The following is a 19,263-nucleotide window of genomic DNA, read 5'->3' on the forward strand; positions in this document are numbered from 1 at the left end:
TCCTTCCTTCCTTCCTTCCTTCCTTCCTTCCTTCCTTCCTTCCTTCCTTCCTTCCTTCCTTCCTTCCTTCCTTCCTTCCTTCTCTGCCCTCTCACATACACAGCTACAACTCCTCTGCCTTCTATTCTGCAGGGTCTGCATCCTTGGATAACATCTCCATTCCATCAGGTTTCCACTTTTCCCCCTCTCCCCATATTTACTCTTTCTGCTTACAACCAAGCACACCTCCCCTATCTTGGCTCAGAGGCTTCTGGGTTGGCAAAAAAAAGGGGGGGTCACCTGCTGCTCTTCATTTGTAGAACTCAGGGCGGATCACAACATAAAGACACAAGGCAAAAACACAAGATACATACTAAAAACAAGAATAGGAACAAAGCAAACCAAGAACCCTCCAAAACATGTAAAAGCCTATAGGATGTTGATCAGCCAGTAGCCTGGTTGAAGAGTAACCTTTTTTGAATGGCGCCTAAAGGCATATAATGAAGGTGCCAGCCTAATCTCCCTGGGGAGAGCATTCCACAAACAGGGAGCTGCTGCAGAAAAGGCCCATTCTCGTGTTGCCACCCTGTGGATCTCTCATGGAGGAGGCACACAAAGAAGGGTCTCAGGTGGTGATCACAGGGTCCAGGTACGTTCCTATGGAGAGCGGGAGTCCTTGAGGTATCACGGTCCCTGCCAAACTTACAGGTGCCACTTCTTTTGCCCACACACTTGCCCTTTCCCCGTAGCTGGTGAAGGGGGCTGTCCAGCCATCAGAGCTCAGAGAAGTTACCACTGTTGAACGCCTGGCCGTTAGTTCCCACTGAGGAAGTATCAATCAGTCATTTGGGACATCTAACCTATAACCTAAGAAAGGAATATTCAGTCAGAAGCCATCATGAAATATCTATGTACAGTGGTACCTCGACTTCCGAATGCCTCGACTTCCGAAGGTTTAGACTTCCGAAGTCCACTAACCCGGAAGTACTTTCGCCGCACGCGCGTTCTGCGCATACACAAAGCGCAAAATCACACTTTGCGCATGCGCAAAATGGAGGTTTCGACTTCCGAAGAGTGCTACGGAACGGATTGCCTTTGGAAGTCGAGGCACCACTGTATGTGTACTGTTGATCTCCAAAGTGACCCAACTTACCACTCAGCCAAAAAGTAGAGAAAGTCATTACTTGGATGCTAGAGCTTGAAGGGAAACAGTTGAAAGGGAATGGAATTTGTTCGGCTTCCTATGGACGTGATTGCTCAGCCACATGATATCAGATTGTCGATACCTTATTCCAGTGGGCTTCCGGTTAAAGCCCCAAGGCTTCCCTTCCGTGAGTTCTCGGCAATGTTTTTCCTATTAGTCCTTCCCACCGCTAGACTTTCTCTGGGCCTCAAACCCTGCTTCAATCATCATTTTTAGCTGTTTAGGCCAGTAAAAACGCTTTGATACCTGATGTGCAGCGCTGCCTTGTATATCTTTCCTAGGAAGCTCATACCATTTGGCCCGAAAGCCTCTCCGCAGGCAGTGCTGATCAAAGACACCATCGCTCCTTCTTCTGCTGTAACCAAACCCTCCGAGTTTGATCCATCTAACAGCCCTATCAACATGACAGGCCTCTGTCTAATGTTAGCCTAAGGGCTTGCCTCTTCCATACCCAATCCAACTTATTAAATTCGCTCCCTTCTTCCTACGGTTTTGAAATGTGTTCAGCTTGACCAAAAGGAGGAGGAAAAGGACGGCATTTATCAGCAGCAGATGGCAAAACTGTATATGTGCCAAGTACGGGCAGCAAGCTGTGTGCTTTCCCCCGTAATTGTGTTACGTTCGTCCCAACTAAGAAAAGAAGAGGCATGTATGAGAGGCGGTGCTCACCGACATTGCATTGCTCAGGCTGCCTCATTAATGACAGTCACATTATTATTACTTATTAAATTTGTATACCGCCCTATACCTGCATGTCTCATGACTTCCCTTTCCATGATGGGACTCAACACTGGGTTTTCTGGTGCAAGATCCAGATCCACTTAAGTTTCCGCAAGGTTGATGCTCCTTGCACCTTAAGACACTGTCGGCACAATTGGAGGCCGATACCCTCTGCTGGTGTCACTGTTCATGTTACAGCTTCGTTCCATGCGCCCAGAGCTAGACCGGAGCCATTGTGTTTTGACAATATTGACATTTATCTCAAGGTTTCCCAGACTTGGGTCTCCAGCTGTTGCTTTTTAAATAGATTCAGAGAAAGAGTTCAAAAAGACATATTTCTGCTCCAGGTGAGATTTAAGCAAAGTCTTAGTGCTGAACAAACTAGGACCCTCGTACCTACACGGCCGCCTCTCCTGGAATGCCCCGCGGAGGACTTTAAGACCCACAAATAACAACATTTTGGAGATTTCGAGCCATAAGGTGGTCAGATTGGTCTCAAGTAGGGCCAGGGCCTTTTCAGTACTGGCCCCGACTTGGTGGAATGCTCTCTCACAGGAGACCAGGGCCCTGCAGGATTTGAAATCTCTCCACAGGGCCTTCAAGACAGAGCTGTTCCGCCTGGCCTTTGGGCTGGACTCAGTCTGACCCCTATGTTTTCCTTCCTTATGGTTTTGATTTGGGCTACCTTAAAATGAGGCCGCATCTTTTTTAAAAAATTAAATTAAAATTGTATTTTAACCCGTATTTTAATTGATTGTTTTTCTTTCTTTTACTTTTTATTGTAATTTTACTGGTGTTAGCCGCCCTGAGCCCGGTTTTGACTGGGGAGGGCGGGGTATAAATAAAATATTATTATTATTATTATTATTATTATTATTATTATTATTATTATTATTGCCTTGATTGTAGAACCATTGAACTGTAAGGCACCCAAACAGTGATCTAGCCCAACCCTCTACAATCCAAGTTACACTCGTCAGAGTTTGGGTTATTGGCAGGCATTATTAATTAATTAAATTTATATTCTTTCCTTTCTTTTGAAAAACAAAAGCATCACAATGGGCAAGCGTTCAAGAGAAAAGTGTCAATCAACACTTCTCCCCCTCCCCCAATATCCTGTACTGAACGTTACAAAAGCTGTAAAGAGCAAATACTTTCCAAGTCTTTTTGCTATATTTTACCCCCTTTTCTTTTAAAAGTTGCCCACCATTTGGATGAACTGTGGTTGTTGTTTTTTGGGGTTTTTTTCAGGGATGATGTCAATCACAAATGTGGTCAGACAGCAATCCATCTGCATGGAAATATTAACTGCCGCAAATCTATTTTGCCAAAATTCCTCCAACATGGGTGTCTGGAAGCCCATGGCCCTTGCTTGAACTTCTTCAAACAAAGTTCACAATAAATCTGACACCCCATAAAGCAACTGCTTCCATTAGCACCCTATGGTTGCTCTGGCCAATACCCTGCAACTGGATACCTCCACACTTGTCTGCTGCCCAGCCGAGACTGACTCCATATGAGGTGCTCAGAAATTCCATCTTATGCACACATCGTTCAATAAGTCACACTAAGTTATCAAGAAAACAGCATATTGCTTCTTCCCCCAAGTTATTTTGCTTGGAATACGGTTGAGGCTTGAATTATCAGAAACAACAAAATTCAGGCACTTTAAAAAAAAAAAAGTTTGCAAATGGGAAGAACTTTCTGAAATTCCAGTAAATCAGTGAAACATGGGAGATACATGTCACTGTCATTTCAAACGACATCTAGCCAGTGTAAAATAATAATATACTTTACTCAAAAAAAAGACACACATCAGAAATTTGCACAAATCCAGAACCCAAAAGAGTTAAATAGCCTAATTTAAAATATGCACATTTTGCTCATTTGCATATACTCACTATTTTCAGTTGTTTTAAAACATTTTTAATATTGTGCTTTAATGTTGTAACCTGCCCTGAGACCTTAGGGTGAAGGATGGGTAATGATAACAACAATAATACAGTGCATTATTCGGCTTCTGCCAGTGATGAAGAAGGACAATAAGCCACACGTTAGAAAGATGCCACATTTCCTAACTCCTGAAAATAAGGTTTCATCAGGCAACACCCAACCCCTTTAAAGCCTATAGGCTGCATTCATGAGGACTAGAATCTCATATGATTAAAACTAAAAAAAGAGAAAGTATTTGCAGGACATCGAATTCAGTGGTTTTTGGACACAGACTGCTATTAAACTAAAGCTGTTATAAGGACCCACTTTATTATTCTCTGAAGATTATTTATTTCCCTCGCTAGCATAAAATATGCCTACCCTGGCAGTTGTGGGATGCTTGTGTGGTTGTGTATTTCACCTGGACAATTCCGCCCTGTTATTTCCACATCAGGGCGAGGCCTCCAAGTCAAGAGTTCTAGACAGCCTAACCCAGGCATCCCCAAACTTTGGCCCTCCAGATGTTTTGGACTACAATTCCCATCATCCCTGACCACTGGTCCTGTTAGCTAGGGATCATGGGAGTTGTAAGCCAAAACATCTGGAGGGCCGCAGTTTGGGGGTGCCTGGCCTAACCAGTATGACTGCACCTCTTAGGTCTCTTAGATGGCAGGGGCCGCCATCTGATAAACTAGTGAAATAGTGTTTAAAGGTGAGCACGACTCTTGGCAGCTTTTGCTTGAAGAAATTAACTTCTCCAGAACGGATGTAATTCCTAAGTGCATGTTACAGATGGAGACGTGAACAGTTGGCATTCTTGCTCCAAGCAAAGAACAGCAGCACACACTGTGCTCCTTTTGAAGAGCTTACCAATAGTGTGAGGTGAAAAGATGTAGCTAATTTGAAATCTCAAGCAATGTCACATTCAATAAAAAAAAGTATCTATTGATGGGCTCGTTTCTTTGCGCGCACGCACACACCGGATCAAGTACAACCGTGTTAAGAATAAATACTTCAATATGGATTAGTATCTGGCTGCCATTCAGAATTTTTAAATGATCGTCAACTGCATAATTGCCCGGAGACAGCTCTAACTCGTGCTCTGGTCATTTCCAAGGATTTTTCTTTAAAAATCATTAAAAACAGGTAATTCCAGAAGCAACCCACAGATCACACGATACTTTGAGGGGCTTCTAAGAGACAACACACAAGGGAATCTGTCTAGTCAAGGGAATCTGTGCAGTCCAACCTAAAGAAACCTCTTACTTGTCCAATTTCTTGTGTATATTGTGGGAAAGCTGGGGGGTGGGGGTGGGATATGAACCATGTGAGAATCAAGCAGAACGAGGGCAGATTGTGCCCCAGTTCTCCAATCCCCAAAGTTAGGCTTAAGCAAGTTATATGTTAGCAGATGCTTGCTTCGTATATATCACATCTTCTCAATAAAACCCTGTGCTTTTTGAGGGTTTGACTTCATTTTATCTGGGGACCTCTACATTGCCCTGCATCTTCAAGCAGGACTTTTCAGAAGCAAGTGGGTTAGGAATACTAGCCATTCAAAGAAAGACTGTGTCTTCTGAATAAGTGTGACCTTTTTTAAGTCAACAGTCCCAGTCAACAGTTCCTTCAGCCAACCAACCAGGGGGTGGTGAAAGGCTACAAGTGTTTGCTTGAAGAGGTTGTGTATCTTATTAGGATGCTAAAGAGCTTTTCTTCTTCTGCATGATGTGCCATGAAATTGATTAATTAACGTGGATACATTATTGAGAATTCATTCATGCAGCAGTCATTACCTGATCTCTGCTTACATAGACTTAGGATAGATTATCCAATTAATGGGGGGTTGCAAGCGAGGAGAGATGGGGCAGGGATTGTTTTGCCGTGAATTCTTAGTCCCGCCCATCCTCATAAAGAAGATACGATCTAACTATTAGCTATGCTTGGTTTTTCCTTATGAGAACATATTTACTTTCACATAGTTGTCAAGCAAAAAAAAAGGCCTGAGAGAAGCCCTATAGGAAAACTCTATATACCATGCTTTAAATTTACTTTATAATGCCATTGCACATAACATGTGCTAGCTTTCCACTGACTAATTTGATAATTTCCTTTAGATTTTCCAAATTAGGTAGACAGCATCCTTTGCATTCAGTAGAGCAAGGATGGGCGACCTGTGGCCTTGCAAATGTTGCTGGACTACAAATCCCATCAGCACCAGGCAGCACAGCCAATGGCCAGCGATGATTGTGCAGTTGCAGCCCAACAAACAACATCTGGAGAATAACTAGGTTGGGGAAAGCTGCTATATGGGGAAAGAGGTGAGCATCTATTAGTAACAAAACCTCTCCTTGTTCAAGTGGTTAAACATGATGTGTGACTCTTCAGTTAGGTGGGACAGAACCAGCTCTTGTTAGCATATGGACTGATTAAGGTGGGCAATTCCCTCCACCAGTCACCTGAGACCAGCTCTGTATTTGTCCTGTGATTATGCCCATATAATTATGGAACTGGCTAGTCCTTTTTTTGGCACAAACACACTCTCTTCGAGCCCTTCTCAAAAAGTCTTACCTTAAGCCTGGCAGGGACTATTTACAGAGTCTGAGGGCAGGTCAAAATACAGATTTTTAAGAAGGGTGTGCATGTCTTCATTTCTGAAACTGGGCACACATTTACTCGGGCCATAGGAGTTTAATGTGCTCATGGAATTAGTGGGATTCTGCGGTCATGCAAGGACAACCAATTCTGTACTCCGATTGTCAGACTGCCGTGAACTCAGTAGCTAACCTCATTCAATGTTGATGAGACTTTAGGTGGGGATTAGGATGGGTAAAGGAATATTTGTATTAATTGGGGTGAGGGCTGAAATTCCCTGCCCATTTTTGAGGGGCCCAAGGGAGGGTGTTTCAAAACTTATGATACCACAACCAACAATGGAGGTTTATCATACCTTCAGCTCTCTGAACGTACTCATCAGCTGTTGCCAGCTAAAACGAAACAGGATCCCAAATGTGACTGTCATAAATAAGTTTTGATTGGATTAGAGGACAACCCAACTAGATAAGATCAAAATAGCTGTGAAATTAGCACACACGCAGTCTATTGTCTCTTGTCCCTTTCTATGATACTCAAACTTGTCCAGCCTTGAGGTTTGCTGATTATAAAGCAAAATGAGAGGTGGCCGTATTGTCTTTACAACAATGGGAGATTAGAAAGCAGCAAATGCTGCTCAAACCAAGATTGAGAAAACTGAATTGCTGAACTAATTGTGGGAATAAGAAAGAAAACGTGTGAGAGATTGCAACATTAGCTCTCCCCAGGCATTTGTAATACAACGTAAAGTAAACACACAAGAGAGGAGCGAGTCAGCTCGGCCCCATTGCTATCGCAAAGAGGCGGGTGTCCTCACAGAGGTTCCCTGCAGAGTTTACAACCCTGAAAAAAAATTCAGGATTCTAAAACTTTCCAGTGCTTTCCCCTTCATTATTGCACCTGCGCTGCTTCAGCCACAAACTAATGTGCTTTTCACCTGAGAGGGTGGAGAAGGGTGAATTACATCCTTACTAGGGTTGCCAGACTCCATAGAGGACAGGACTTTTGTGCCTTTAATTGCCCTGCTCTCTTTTGAGCCTGGAAACCTTAGAGAGAAACCAGCAGGCCCTTTGCTTGGAAATTAAACAAAGGGTCTGCTGGTTTCTCTTTAAGGTTTCCAGACTCAAAAGAGAGCAGGGCAATTAAAGGCACAGAAGTCCTGTCCTCTATGGAGTCTGGCAACCCTAATCCTTACTGATGACCTCTGTGTATTTTGCTTAATGTGGTCACAGAACTAACATACTTAAACCAATTCACACATGCAGCACTTCACGTCAAAAGGAATCCGGCTTTGAGGAAGGGAGCAGAACAACAGCCATTGCTTTGTTGTTACACAGCCACTACTGACCAGTGTGTAACATCTGGCCTGATCCTGCCCAGCCATCTTGTTTCGGCTGCAATGGCAACCAGTAAGTTTCAAGGTTCATGTCAAGTTTCTGGTGTTTAAGAATGATTCCCTTCAGTCCCTGGCTCCCATATATCAGGTCTCTTCATCCATTTGTCTCCAGTGTGTTCTTAGACATATAGAGGGAAGAGCACCTCACAACATCTCTGTCCCTGCTGCCTGTGCCTCAGACTTATTGGCTCTGAGCAAAAGGTTTGGAGGGAAAATCATTGCATGTTCAGCTGAACATGTTCAGAATATGCCACACTATGAGGAGCACTGTGTGGTCTGTTTTCCTAGATGCCCGAACAGGGCCTGCATCTTTTTACAATTCCTGGATGTCAGCATCAACTTTTCCTCTCAGAACCTGCTCCAAGCTCCACTTCCATTAGAGTTGCCGCATGTCCGGAATTTCCCGGTCATACCTGGAATACTGCAGTATCCAGGCGGAAATTGGCTAAACGTCTGGGAAACTCTGGATATATGGCAACCCATGTTGGCAGTGCAGTTTTTGGCGATTTCCCTTAGAAATAGATCAAAAACTTTTGCGTCCGGATTTTCACTTTTTGAAAAATGGCAACCCTAACTTCCATGCAAGAGGAATGACGTGACAAAGAGAAGGACTTTCACATCAATTGTCCCGAGGCTGAAGAAATCCTCGAAATCATCCCTTTTATTAGTCCTCTGCAGGTGATTCAAGACACATCTTTTCTGATTGGTCTTTTCTTCAGCTGGTCAATTGTATTTGTTCTTAACTAGTTCTTTCGGTTGTTGAGTTTGTTTTGCTTTGTTGACCTATCTTTGTAACTCTCAAGGCTGTGCACCAAGACAGATAAAACAAACCGACTTCAGTAATAAATCTATGAAGGTGAGAGGCCCAGTCCACCCTGTGCACACACCCCAATACTTGGGACCTTCCCAATTCTTAGAGCACAAAAAGATTTGAAGACAGAAGAATTACATAAACTGGGCACTGCGAGAAATGGAGTTACCCCAAAACAGATGGCTGTTCTTAAGATATCTCACCAGCATGTTCAAGTTGATTCTTTCACCTGAAAAATGGAAGGCTCCACTCCAGGTCACACAGAACCATCTGTTGGCAAAGCAACCAGAGTTTTGAGCTAGCCTTAAACCTAAAAAAGCTGAGATTTCTCATAACAGCAAGAGCAAAGATATTAACAAGCCTAGGCTATTAATCCTGTTAAAGTGTTTTCTTCCCAAGGAAAATCCGATTCTGGATGATATCCAAAACCCATCAGTTTGGAACGACTTGGAGTAGTTGAAAAAGCATTTAGGTAATACCCACTTTTCTTTTCTTTTTTTAATCAACAACATTTAATAGTTCCCCTAAGCTATTTGATGACTGAGAAAGTGATAACATTTCAAAATGTTACCTGTTCTTCCTGCAGTAGTATTTTAATTTTATGGATTAGGTTCATATTTGCTTTACTCTGCTATTTTATTTTTTTGCATAAGACACCATAGATGGAAAGGAAAAGACACATTAATGATCCACCGTATCCAAAGACCTGCTCAGAGGACTAGAACCTTCCTCATTTCTCTATATTTACGCAATCTCATCTGTTTCAACTGCAGCCCCATTATAACAATTGTGAGGAATAGCTCCAGGCTAAAAGCTGGCTGCACATTTCCTTCAAGCTGAGCTGCAGTGATGTCACAGAACATCTATGAACATTCCAACTACTGAGAGGTAAAGGTCAGCCATATGCTATAAAAGTAAAACAATATAAAATGCCAACATTCATACAAAATGAAGCCACTGTAAAGAGGAACATGAAGCTGGAGTGCCGCATGCTGTCGGAACCAGGAGGTCAAATGCTATGCTAGATATGTTAGATACTCGAAAAGTTTCGTAAGCAAGATATCCTTCCAACTGACTGCCATGTATCATCCTTATCTCTTTAGCTTGAGTGGCTACTATACTCAAGGACTGTCACATGCTGTTTTCTGGCCCAGACCATTAATCTCCCCTAGTGTGATATACAAATGAGGCTGGATGCCCTCATCCCAAGTGGATAATGAATACCAAGTGTTTCATTTGTTACTGATGCTAGCATTAAACAGTAGCAGTGCAAGATCAGGAGAACCGTTTGCCTCAGTTCGTAAAAACTAAGATCGAGAAGAAAAAGAACAGGACATCCTACCATAGGCATCCCCAAACTTCGGCCCTCCAGATGTTTTGGACTACAATCCCCATCATCCCTGACCACTGGTCCTGTTAGCTGGGGATCATGGGAGTTGTAGGCCAAAACATCTGGAGGGCTGCAGTTTGGGGATGCCTGTCCTACCACTTGTCTGCCTCCAAGGTCCCCCAAAACTTTGGTTCTCATTCTGAAGTTGCAGTTAAAACAAATTAATCTGATGGGTTTTGTTTCTTAGTTGGCAGTTCTGCTGTGTCTTCTGTTTATGAAATTAGTGGAAGTTTTTCTTTCGTTCCACGGCATTAACTTTGGTTTTACTGCTGCTATGACTGTCATACTGCAACTGTGGTGGATGAGCGCTCCAATATTTGGGGGCAAATCGTGGTGTCCTCCCCACCTTCCAGAGAGCTCCAAGTCACTGTCACAAACAGCATTCATTTCTCCTTGTAAACTCATTACTGGCCTCCCCTGCCTTCAGGCTCAGCAAAACTTGCTGTGAATATTTATCCCATCTGTCTTCTGTTTCCATCCTTTGGGAGTCATGAATATATTTGGCATAATTGCCATTAGAATAATATGGTCTTCTAACACAGGGATGGACACTCATTCTGTTTCTTATTTAAATACGTATTTTATCTCACTGCATCCACTTCTTTATTTATTATATCCTAAGATACATGTTTTCTTGTGGATTTTATTTAATTGGAAGCATTGCTAAACCACTTAATATTTGACAAATCTTTAAGCAATACACAAATAATACAACAACAAACAACAACAACAACAACATACTATAATAAAGAGAGAGATTCAACATAAAAGTACAGTAAAAGAGCGCATAAAGTCTTCAAGGATGACAGACTCCAATCTTGGAGGCTCAGAGAAAGTCTGGGCAAAAAAAAAATATGTCTCTACAAGATGTTCAATGCAATTCATGCACGATGCTTTAGCTTTACATGGCACAGGGAAGGGTATTTTACAGTGCAGGAGCCATGGCGGAAAATGCCCATTTGAGGAGTCACTGCCCTGCAGTGTGCAGTGCCATGAGTCAAATTTCCCCAGATGATCTCATTGATCTTCCATGTCTATACAATTAACCTGGTCTTCAGTTGTTCAGGGGTTTTATATGGTGGTAAAAAGACCTTTAACAAAGCTTTGAAGCTGATCGGGCTTTTGTACTCTTTCTGAGCTGAAAATTGAAGCGCAACATTCAGAAAGTGTGAAATCCAAAGGATTCCTGAACTAGTCCAGGAGGTGCAAACTATTTGTTGTTGAAAGTTGCTTTGAGTTACCTTCGGTAAAGAATAGAAAAGTGGCTCCCAAGTTTTAAAAATATTATTATTATTCGCTTACCGAACAAAATTAATTCTCGCAAGGCCAAACAGCTAATTCAATGCCAAGAGAAGAGGCAGAAGGTTTATATTGTAATCTTTACTGTAGACTCTTCAAAATGACCCATCAGGAAATCTAATAATCGACAACTGCATTCTAGTGCGATCTTTTAAGATGTTGCACTTAACATGACTACAGGAAAAAATACAAAGATAACACAAAGTTCTTTTGCCCTTGCAGCTGTCTTTCTCCTTCATAAAAGAGAAAGAGGTACTGCAAGGGGCCGTTCTTATAAAGCCACACGGGTATATGGATACACAGTAAGCGTGGATGCAAAAGCATAAAACTGTCACTGGAAATCCTGGAAAAAACTGTCACTGAAATTCTTCTATGGCCATCGTTACACATTAACAAAAATAGTAAAATGAAATGTCAACAAAGCAAACAGAAATAGAAAGCATATGGCAAAAGCACACACACTTGACCCTGCCCCACCAAGAATGTCCTCGCTTCCTGATCTCAGTTTAATCCATCACAATCTACTACTGTCTTTGGTTACATAATGTAAGATTTATCCCACGTGTTGATGAGAGTATATAGAATAAGAACATTAGGAAGGGGTCATTTTTAATATATTTTTATGCAGAATAGAGCTATCAGTCACAGAATATGACTCCCCTTACTACTTCCTGCATTTCCTCCCTACTTAACAAGACTGACCAGACACTGTCCCATATCAGGAGGCTAAAGTGAACACGCCAACAGACAAACTGTAATTAATTTCATTTTTCCCACATAAAAAAGGCACAATCTATCTCTAATCACATTTGAACCAGGGAGTATTATGACAGTAGAAACACATTGTCCCTGCTGCACCTGTACGTTAATAAGCTTGATCTAACTTCTTAGGGCGCAATCCAGTGCCCTGGCCTGGCTCCCACCCCAAAACACACAAGCAAAGACTCTCACTTGTAAGAAATAAAAAAGATCTCCATTCAGGCAACGAGTGGTATAGGCTCAGCAACAGGCCCAGGGCCCAGGAGCCACATCTCAGTTCAAGTTGGAAGTTCAGAACTAGTGGAAGCAATGAAGATGTCTCAACAAATTTCCCCACCCTGTCTGCCAAGCTTTCAAAGTCCAGCTGTGGCGCACTCACTCGCCTTGTTCACCTTGTGGGAATGTTGGGATTGAAAAAGCATGTTCCACAGGGATGGGGTGGGCTGCTCCCATCTGTGAAGGCAGTGCCTGGTTCTCAGCAACAAGCTTGCACCCTACTTTTCGGACTCCTGTCCAGTCACTGCCTTCTGCCTCCTTGACTGCTCAAAGGCCTCCTGAGCCTTCACTGAGGTCCTCCCCTTTGCAGGAAGAGTAGGGGTGTGCAGAGAGCTGGCATCCCTGGTCCCCCTCCTGAAGTGGCTGAAGTTGTGGTGGAGATTCCTCCCTCCTCCAACCCAGATTTCCCACCATTCAGGCCTCCTTGGGTTTCTTGCTCCTCCTCTGTCACAGTCTACCAATCCCAACATCATCATGGGGCTCATGATGACTGCACCCCACTGCTCTTCAGGTTTTTTGGACTCCAACTCCCATCAGTCCCAGCCAGCATGGCCATGTTGTAACCCCAAACATTTGAAGGCCACCAGGGCTGGAGGAGGTTGCTTATTCACACACTTACCTGGTATTGAACAAAATGGAGCTTCTTTAGGAGAAGAGTTGTAGAGGTCAGCTGTCTTGAACTGCTCATGGTTTAAACACCGACTCTTACCTGATGTTGCTGGAAAACAACATTCTATACAGCATGCCCCAGAATCTCATAAACATGTTCTCTCTCCCCCCCCTCTCTCTCCACACACACACACACACACACACAGTCACAGGCTGTGCTTCAGCCCTTGGGTACTAACAGAACGAGGTGGTGTGTAAGTTGGACGGTTCCTCCAGGTTTTTGAAAAACAACAGACAGTGTTCTATCTATCTTAGTTAAACAAGCACTGCTTGAGTCAGGAAAAGCTCATAAAAACTTTTTTGGCATCTGGCACGCTTACCTCCTGGACAGTGCCTCAGGGCCATTTTGCATCTTCTGGACTCTGCAATGGTTGGGCAGGGTATTGTGTCTTTTGCTGGCTTTTTCACAATTTGCCTCGTCCGTGTTTCCAAGCCCCACTTAAATCCGCAGGTCTTGTTATTTCTGCTGCACGTCCCCCATTCACTCCAAGGGCCCACTTCACAGCCTTCTGAGGAAACCAAGATACACAACACACAGCGCTAGTTAACATCTTCTTGCCATCTGATGCACATAACATGGCTGCTCCAAAATACATGTCAATGGGGGTCAGAGGGTGGGGGTGGCAGAGAGGATGAAGAAATTCAAAACTTCATAAGTGGCAGATTTTACTATTCGGTCACTGGTGGCTTTATTATAGGAAATTTCCACAGGCTGACCACTTACTTGAAGAACTGGTTTAAAACCAATCCCTGAAATGTGTTGTGGGGAGGCAATGCAATTTCTAGTCTACCATGAATTCTCCACACCTCCTTCTCTTCCCATCTTACAGTTATCTTCATTTTCCTTCCAGTTGCTTTTGAGAGGTGTTCCAATAATTTTTAATCAGATCTGGGGAACTGCTAGAACTCACCATGAACACTTCCCTCATTCTCTTAGAATGGCAAAGGTGCCCACCTGAGAGGTGCCGGAACTGAGTTCTGGAGAATTTTGGCTTTAAAAAAGCCCTGGTTAAAACTCCCATCGTTCCTGATCACTGGCATTGCTAGTTGGGACTGACTGATGGCAGTTGGATTCAAACATCGCCTGGAGGGCCACAGGCTCACTGCCCCAATTTAAATAGTGGAAATCTCAGGTCTCTTCTCTGTTTAAGCAGCCTTAACAAACTAGGCTGGGCACAGAAGTCTTTCACTTGTTCTTTTTTGGCATTAGGTTTCAGTCTGGTTTGCAGACACGAGTCACCAAGCCACATTAGGCGTTGTTTTAAAAAAAGAAAAATGATAAAGACCATTTCACAGCAACCTATGCTCTCCCTTTTATTAAGATGCAAAGAAAAATCAAAGGGACTCAACACAGGAGTGCTTCAGAGTATCCTTACTTGGAGAAAAGCCATCAGGTTTCAGAAACAGAGATTTCCCTAGGACCCATTATTTCTAGATTTATTAACGGTAAGAAGATGAATTGCATTGCTCTAACATTATTATAGCACATTAGCTGTTTCCATCTCACTTATGTACCAAACACTCGCCAAGGTTTTTATGCAGTGAGGTAATGTGTGAACTTGTAAACCTATCTTGATGTCCAGAAAGGTTTAGACCATAAGCATGATAATTATTTTAAGCGTTAAAGCAGAAACAAAAAGGCAAGTACGAGACAAGCCCATAATCACTAATGTTTCATGGCTGAAAATGTGGACATTAATTTTATTGTTCTAACACTCAGATTCTCACTGCCTTAGAATTCCCATCATTTGCTGCTGGTAGTGGTTGGGAGGGATAATGTGCAAGAGAAAGAAGTGGAACTACATGCTGTAGAGGGGAAAGAGGAAAAGGATACAATTTTTGAGAGCAGACAGTATTTTTCTCTGCTTGTTTTTGTCAGTTTGCAGAAAGTATTGATGTGATGTGTAGAGATCTTTCCTATTCTAATTAATTCAAGAGGGTTCTGGAAGCTTCCCTGTGTGAGGGAAACAAGTAGAAGGTTCGTGATGTTTGGGTTATTCCTTCAGAGAAGCTGAGTACAGTTGGTTTAAACTGGTTCTCTGATCTCTTTCTGTCAAGGTCATGCAGACTATAAAAGTAAGGCTAGAAGGAGCCTTGGTTCACTTTCTCTTCTCTCTCTCTTCCTTCTGGTGTGGTGTTGTGTCTATAGTGTTAAGGTTTAGACCAGGCATCCCAAAACTTTGGCCCTCCAGATGTTTTGGACTACAATTCCCATCTTCCCCGACCACGGGTCCTGTTAGCTAGGGATCATGGGAGTTGTAGGCCAAAACATCTGGATGGCCGCAGTTTGGGGATGCCTGGTTTAGACTTATTATAAGTTATTCTAAGTTTACGTTAAGTCTGCTGCAACTGGATTTCTTATGGACACTGCCAATCCTGAATGTATTGGATTTGTGACCACTTATGCTCATTTGCCTTCAGTAGCAGTAAAGTTCTGCTGGATGAAATACAATTGCCCCTGGTCTATTTTTTGGGAATCCTGCAACGTGCTTAAGTTTTTACTCTGCTAACTATACATTGGAATCTAATCTGGATCAATAAAGGTAAAGGTAAAGGGACCCCTGACCATTAGGTCCAGTCGTGACCGACTCTGGGGTTGCGCGCTCATCTCGCATTATTGGCCGAGGGAGCCGGCGTATAGCTTCCAGGTCATGTGGCCAGCATGACAAAGCCGCTTCTGGCAAACCAGAGCAGCACATGGAAACGCCGTTTACCTTCCCGCTGTAGCGGTTCCTATTAATCTACTTGCATTTTTATGTGCTTTCGAACTGCTAGGTTGGCAGGAGCTGGGACCAAGCAACGGGAGCTCACCCCGTCACAGGGATTCGAACCGCCGACCTTCTGATCAGCAAGCCCTAGGCTCAGTGGTTTAACCACAGCGCCACCTGGGTCCCTACAATCTGGATCAATATTGAGTAGAATTTCATGACAATTTTATGTACTGTTAACCAGAAATGGCTCACTGGGTAGCATATAAGAAGAGTTGGCTGGATGAGGCCAATGGCCCATCTAGTTCAGCTTCCTGTTCTTAGAGTGGCCAGCCTGTAGGAAACCCGCAAACAGGATCTGAGCACAAGAGCCCTCTCAGTTTTAAAAGGTCATCCCAAGAAACAGAAACACTGGAACATCGGGACTGTTACTAGTAAATAGAGAAAGTTGGATTGTATGCAAGTGGGTGGCACAACCTAATCAGGCAAAGTGGAAAATAATTTCAGAAACCAGTCTGAAGCAGAGGAGAGGATCAGAAAGAGGTAATATAGAAGAGATGTTCAAAAAGCACTCACCCACACATTCCATGGTCTCCTCCAAAGGTGCAAAGCCATCAGGACATTCTCCAAAGCAACGACCCCGGTAGAGATAAAACCCAGGCTTGCACTTTGTGCAAAAATCTCGACTGAAGCAAGAATCACAGTTCTCTATTCTGCATCCTAAGAGGTTGGAATAACAAATTTATTTATTTTTTTCAGGTTTGCAAATTCATTGAGTGATGAACGCATCAAAGCAAAAAAAAAAACATAGCAGGACTCAACCATTTAAGAATAATGGGTTCAGAGCTTACTCTTAAGAACCTAAGAAATGCCCTGTTGGATCAGGCCAGTGGCCCATCTAGTTCAGCACCCTGTATTCACAGAGCTCCACCAGATGTGCTTGGGAAGCCCACAAACAGGTCCTGAGTGCAACAGCGTAGTTGTTTTCATCTAGGCTTTTAATATATATATATGTACCTTGAGCACAGTTTTGTGGGAAGCTGTGAAACTGCGAAGTAACCAGCACATTAGATGTCAATGAGCTCCTGCTTCTTGACCCATCACATCAAACCCACAAAAAACAAATCTGAAAAGGGAGCATTATCTCATCCATTGTGTTCAAGTGAACTGCCCTGAGATCTACTGGTGAAAGGTGGCAAACAAATTTAATTAATTAATTACATTATTAACTTAGTCAATCATTGATTTGCAGAAGATTTCAGCTCGTGGAAATCAGCAGCATGAGAGAGCCTGTTGAATTCTGCTCCCTATAAGTAATTTGCTTTCAAATATGCACATTAAATGGGTCTTGGCATACTGATGAGATGTGAATGGGTCGTCCTGTAACGCACATCAGAAACGCCGGAAGGAAAGCTATCGCTATATAATTGTTGCCCTCGCATCCAAGAGATGCAACCATCTACAGGGTCAAGTATCAGTTGCTGATCCAAATATTGGAGGGGGGGGGGAAATTCAAGTGAATCCCTCTCTTTATAGATGGAAATCTTCCATTTAAAATACTAGTTCCTCTGCTATACGAAGAGGCTGCATGTTGTTACCTGTATCTTTGTCTCAGTCTTGGGGAGTTTTGTCCCTAACACCTTCCTGTTTTAAATTGAATGGAGAATACACATGGTGTTTCCTTATGTGAAACCTCAACTTTCAGTTTCTTGGCCACAGATCATAGCTAGATAGTCTGCGATACATTTCTTGTGTCTGCCTTTTCTGGCAGCCACTCTCTTATGTTTGGTAGATTCCACGCCACTGGAATGTTTATCATCACATTTTGAGAAAGGCCGACTATTCTTCATATAGCAAGCACCCAAACCAAGTTTTCTATGGCCAGCAAAGTTCTGCAGACAAGTGAATCTGAATGCTAGACTTTGATTACTTATATTTCAGTTCCATTAATGTGCATTGAATGCATATATTTAGCCTTAGGACTGGGGGTGTAAATAAAGGGGAAAGAAAACACTACAGGCAACATCACACTTATGAATATTAGTGTCATATCCTCGTTAGAATGCAGGGATTAAACCATAGTTGCCCTGTTATGATGCAACAGGAAACTATGGTTTAAACATAACAATGTATGTCATATATTTATACACATCTTAATACCAAGGTAGTCTCTAAGAGGTTTATAAAAATTATTATGATCTCAGTGACAAAACCAGACAGGCAAGGCAAGACAGACAGGCAGTTTGTTCTTTGGCCAACAACTCATGGCTTATTGGCCTGTCACTCTTACATCAAAAATGAGCCACAGATTATTACTGAAATCCTAGGCATGCCAGCTGAAATTTAGGTCCCACCAAGTTCAATGAGACTTTATCCTTTTTATGTAGGTATTGGATTTAGGCCTAAAAAGGCGTGCACATACACACTCAAGTTAACTAACATGAGAATACGTCTGCACAACCTATTTCAGTTTGCAATGAATTCCAGTTTTCAAAAAGCTGTTAAGGCCCCATGAGTTTTATGGACATGATACAGTGTACAAATCTAGAATAGTCAGAACCATGCTTTAAAAAATGTATCTTGTTGGGGAAATGGTATAACCTGACAGACAGACAAACAGACGCGATCTAAACCTCATGACAGTTTCTTAGCAATTACGGTAATTTCCAACCCCAAATGGCATCTGCTTGCTAGGCCAACATCGACACTTGCAATCCTGTCAACTCAGAAAACTGTGGAAGGTTTGCACTGATGAAATTTGGGGCAGTACGCTAGTGCTCGGTTCTTCCCCACCATTAAAAATGTGGCATGGGGTAGTGGTATATCAATCCAAAAGCCACCATTCCATAATGCAACAAGCCCAGATAGAAGCATTAGAATTATAACCGGGAAGACTAATGCAGTAATTCTCACGTCTAAATGCACTCATAGTTCATCTATGGGCTGTGTGAAGAAATAGGCTCATTATCTGCCCCGAATGACACTCCCACCTATTCAGCTGTATTGGACGGCTATGGATTCTGTTAATATGAGGGGGGGGACCTTCTTTTCATCCATTTTTTCCAATGCCATGCATAATATTATACACTCCTACTATGTCCACCCTTAGTTGCTTTTTTCCCCAACCTAAAAAGCCTCAAAGAGTGTAGCTTTTCCTCACAGGGGATTTGTCCCACCCTCCTGGTTATTTTGGTTACATTTTAGTGCACTTTCCCCAGCTCTGCAGTATCCTTTTTGAGGTGTGGCCATCAGAATTGGACACTGCATTCCAAGTGTGGTCGCACCATAGATTTGTATCGAAGCATTGCTATGTTGGCAGGTTTATTTCCCAACGATGCCTTTTTCACAGCCACCACACACTGTGTCGACATTTTCATTGAGCTCAATATCTCTTCTTCGGTCACTCGCTCACCGCCGCCAAATATTTCTTATGAAAGTTGGTTTATAATGCTTTTTGTTTCTACCCAGAGTGGTTTCTGAGCCAGCATATCGGTTTGTTAGTGAAACATGTGAGGGGAGGCAACTTTCCCC

The 19,263-nt window shown here is 42.8% G+C and overlaps 1 protein-coding gene across 3 annotated transcripts in view; it reads right to left on the bottom strand.

The window, feature by feature from the left end:
* Nucleotides 1-19,263, bottom strand: part of RSPO2 (R-spondin 2) — a 99,077-nt gene that overhangs the window by 16,487 nt on the left and 63,327 nt on the right. For 2 of the 3 annotated variants that reach the window (XM_035125310.3, XM_088675834.1), the window contains exons 4-5: nt 16,309-16,452; nt 13,345-13,533 (exon numbers count right to left, since the gene is read on the bottom strand). In XM_035125310.3, coding sequence (XP_034981201.3) covers nt 13,345-13,533; nt 16,309-16,452 — 333 coding nt within the window. The remainder of the gene's footprint in view (nt 1-13,344; nt 13,534-16,308; nt 16,453-19,263) is intronic. The other variant, XM_088675835.1, reaches the window with a different exon arrangement.

This window comes from Zootoca vivipara, chromosome 8 (assembly GCF_965207765.1).
Source record: "Zootoca vivipara chromosome 8, rZooViv2.hap1.1, whole genome shotgun sequence".
In the NCBI taxonomy this organism is placed as follows: Eukaryota; Metazoa; Chordata; class Lepidosauria; order Squamata; family Lacertidae; genus Zootoca; species Zootoca vivipara.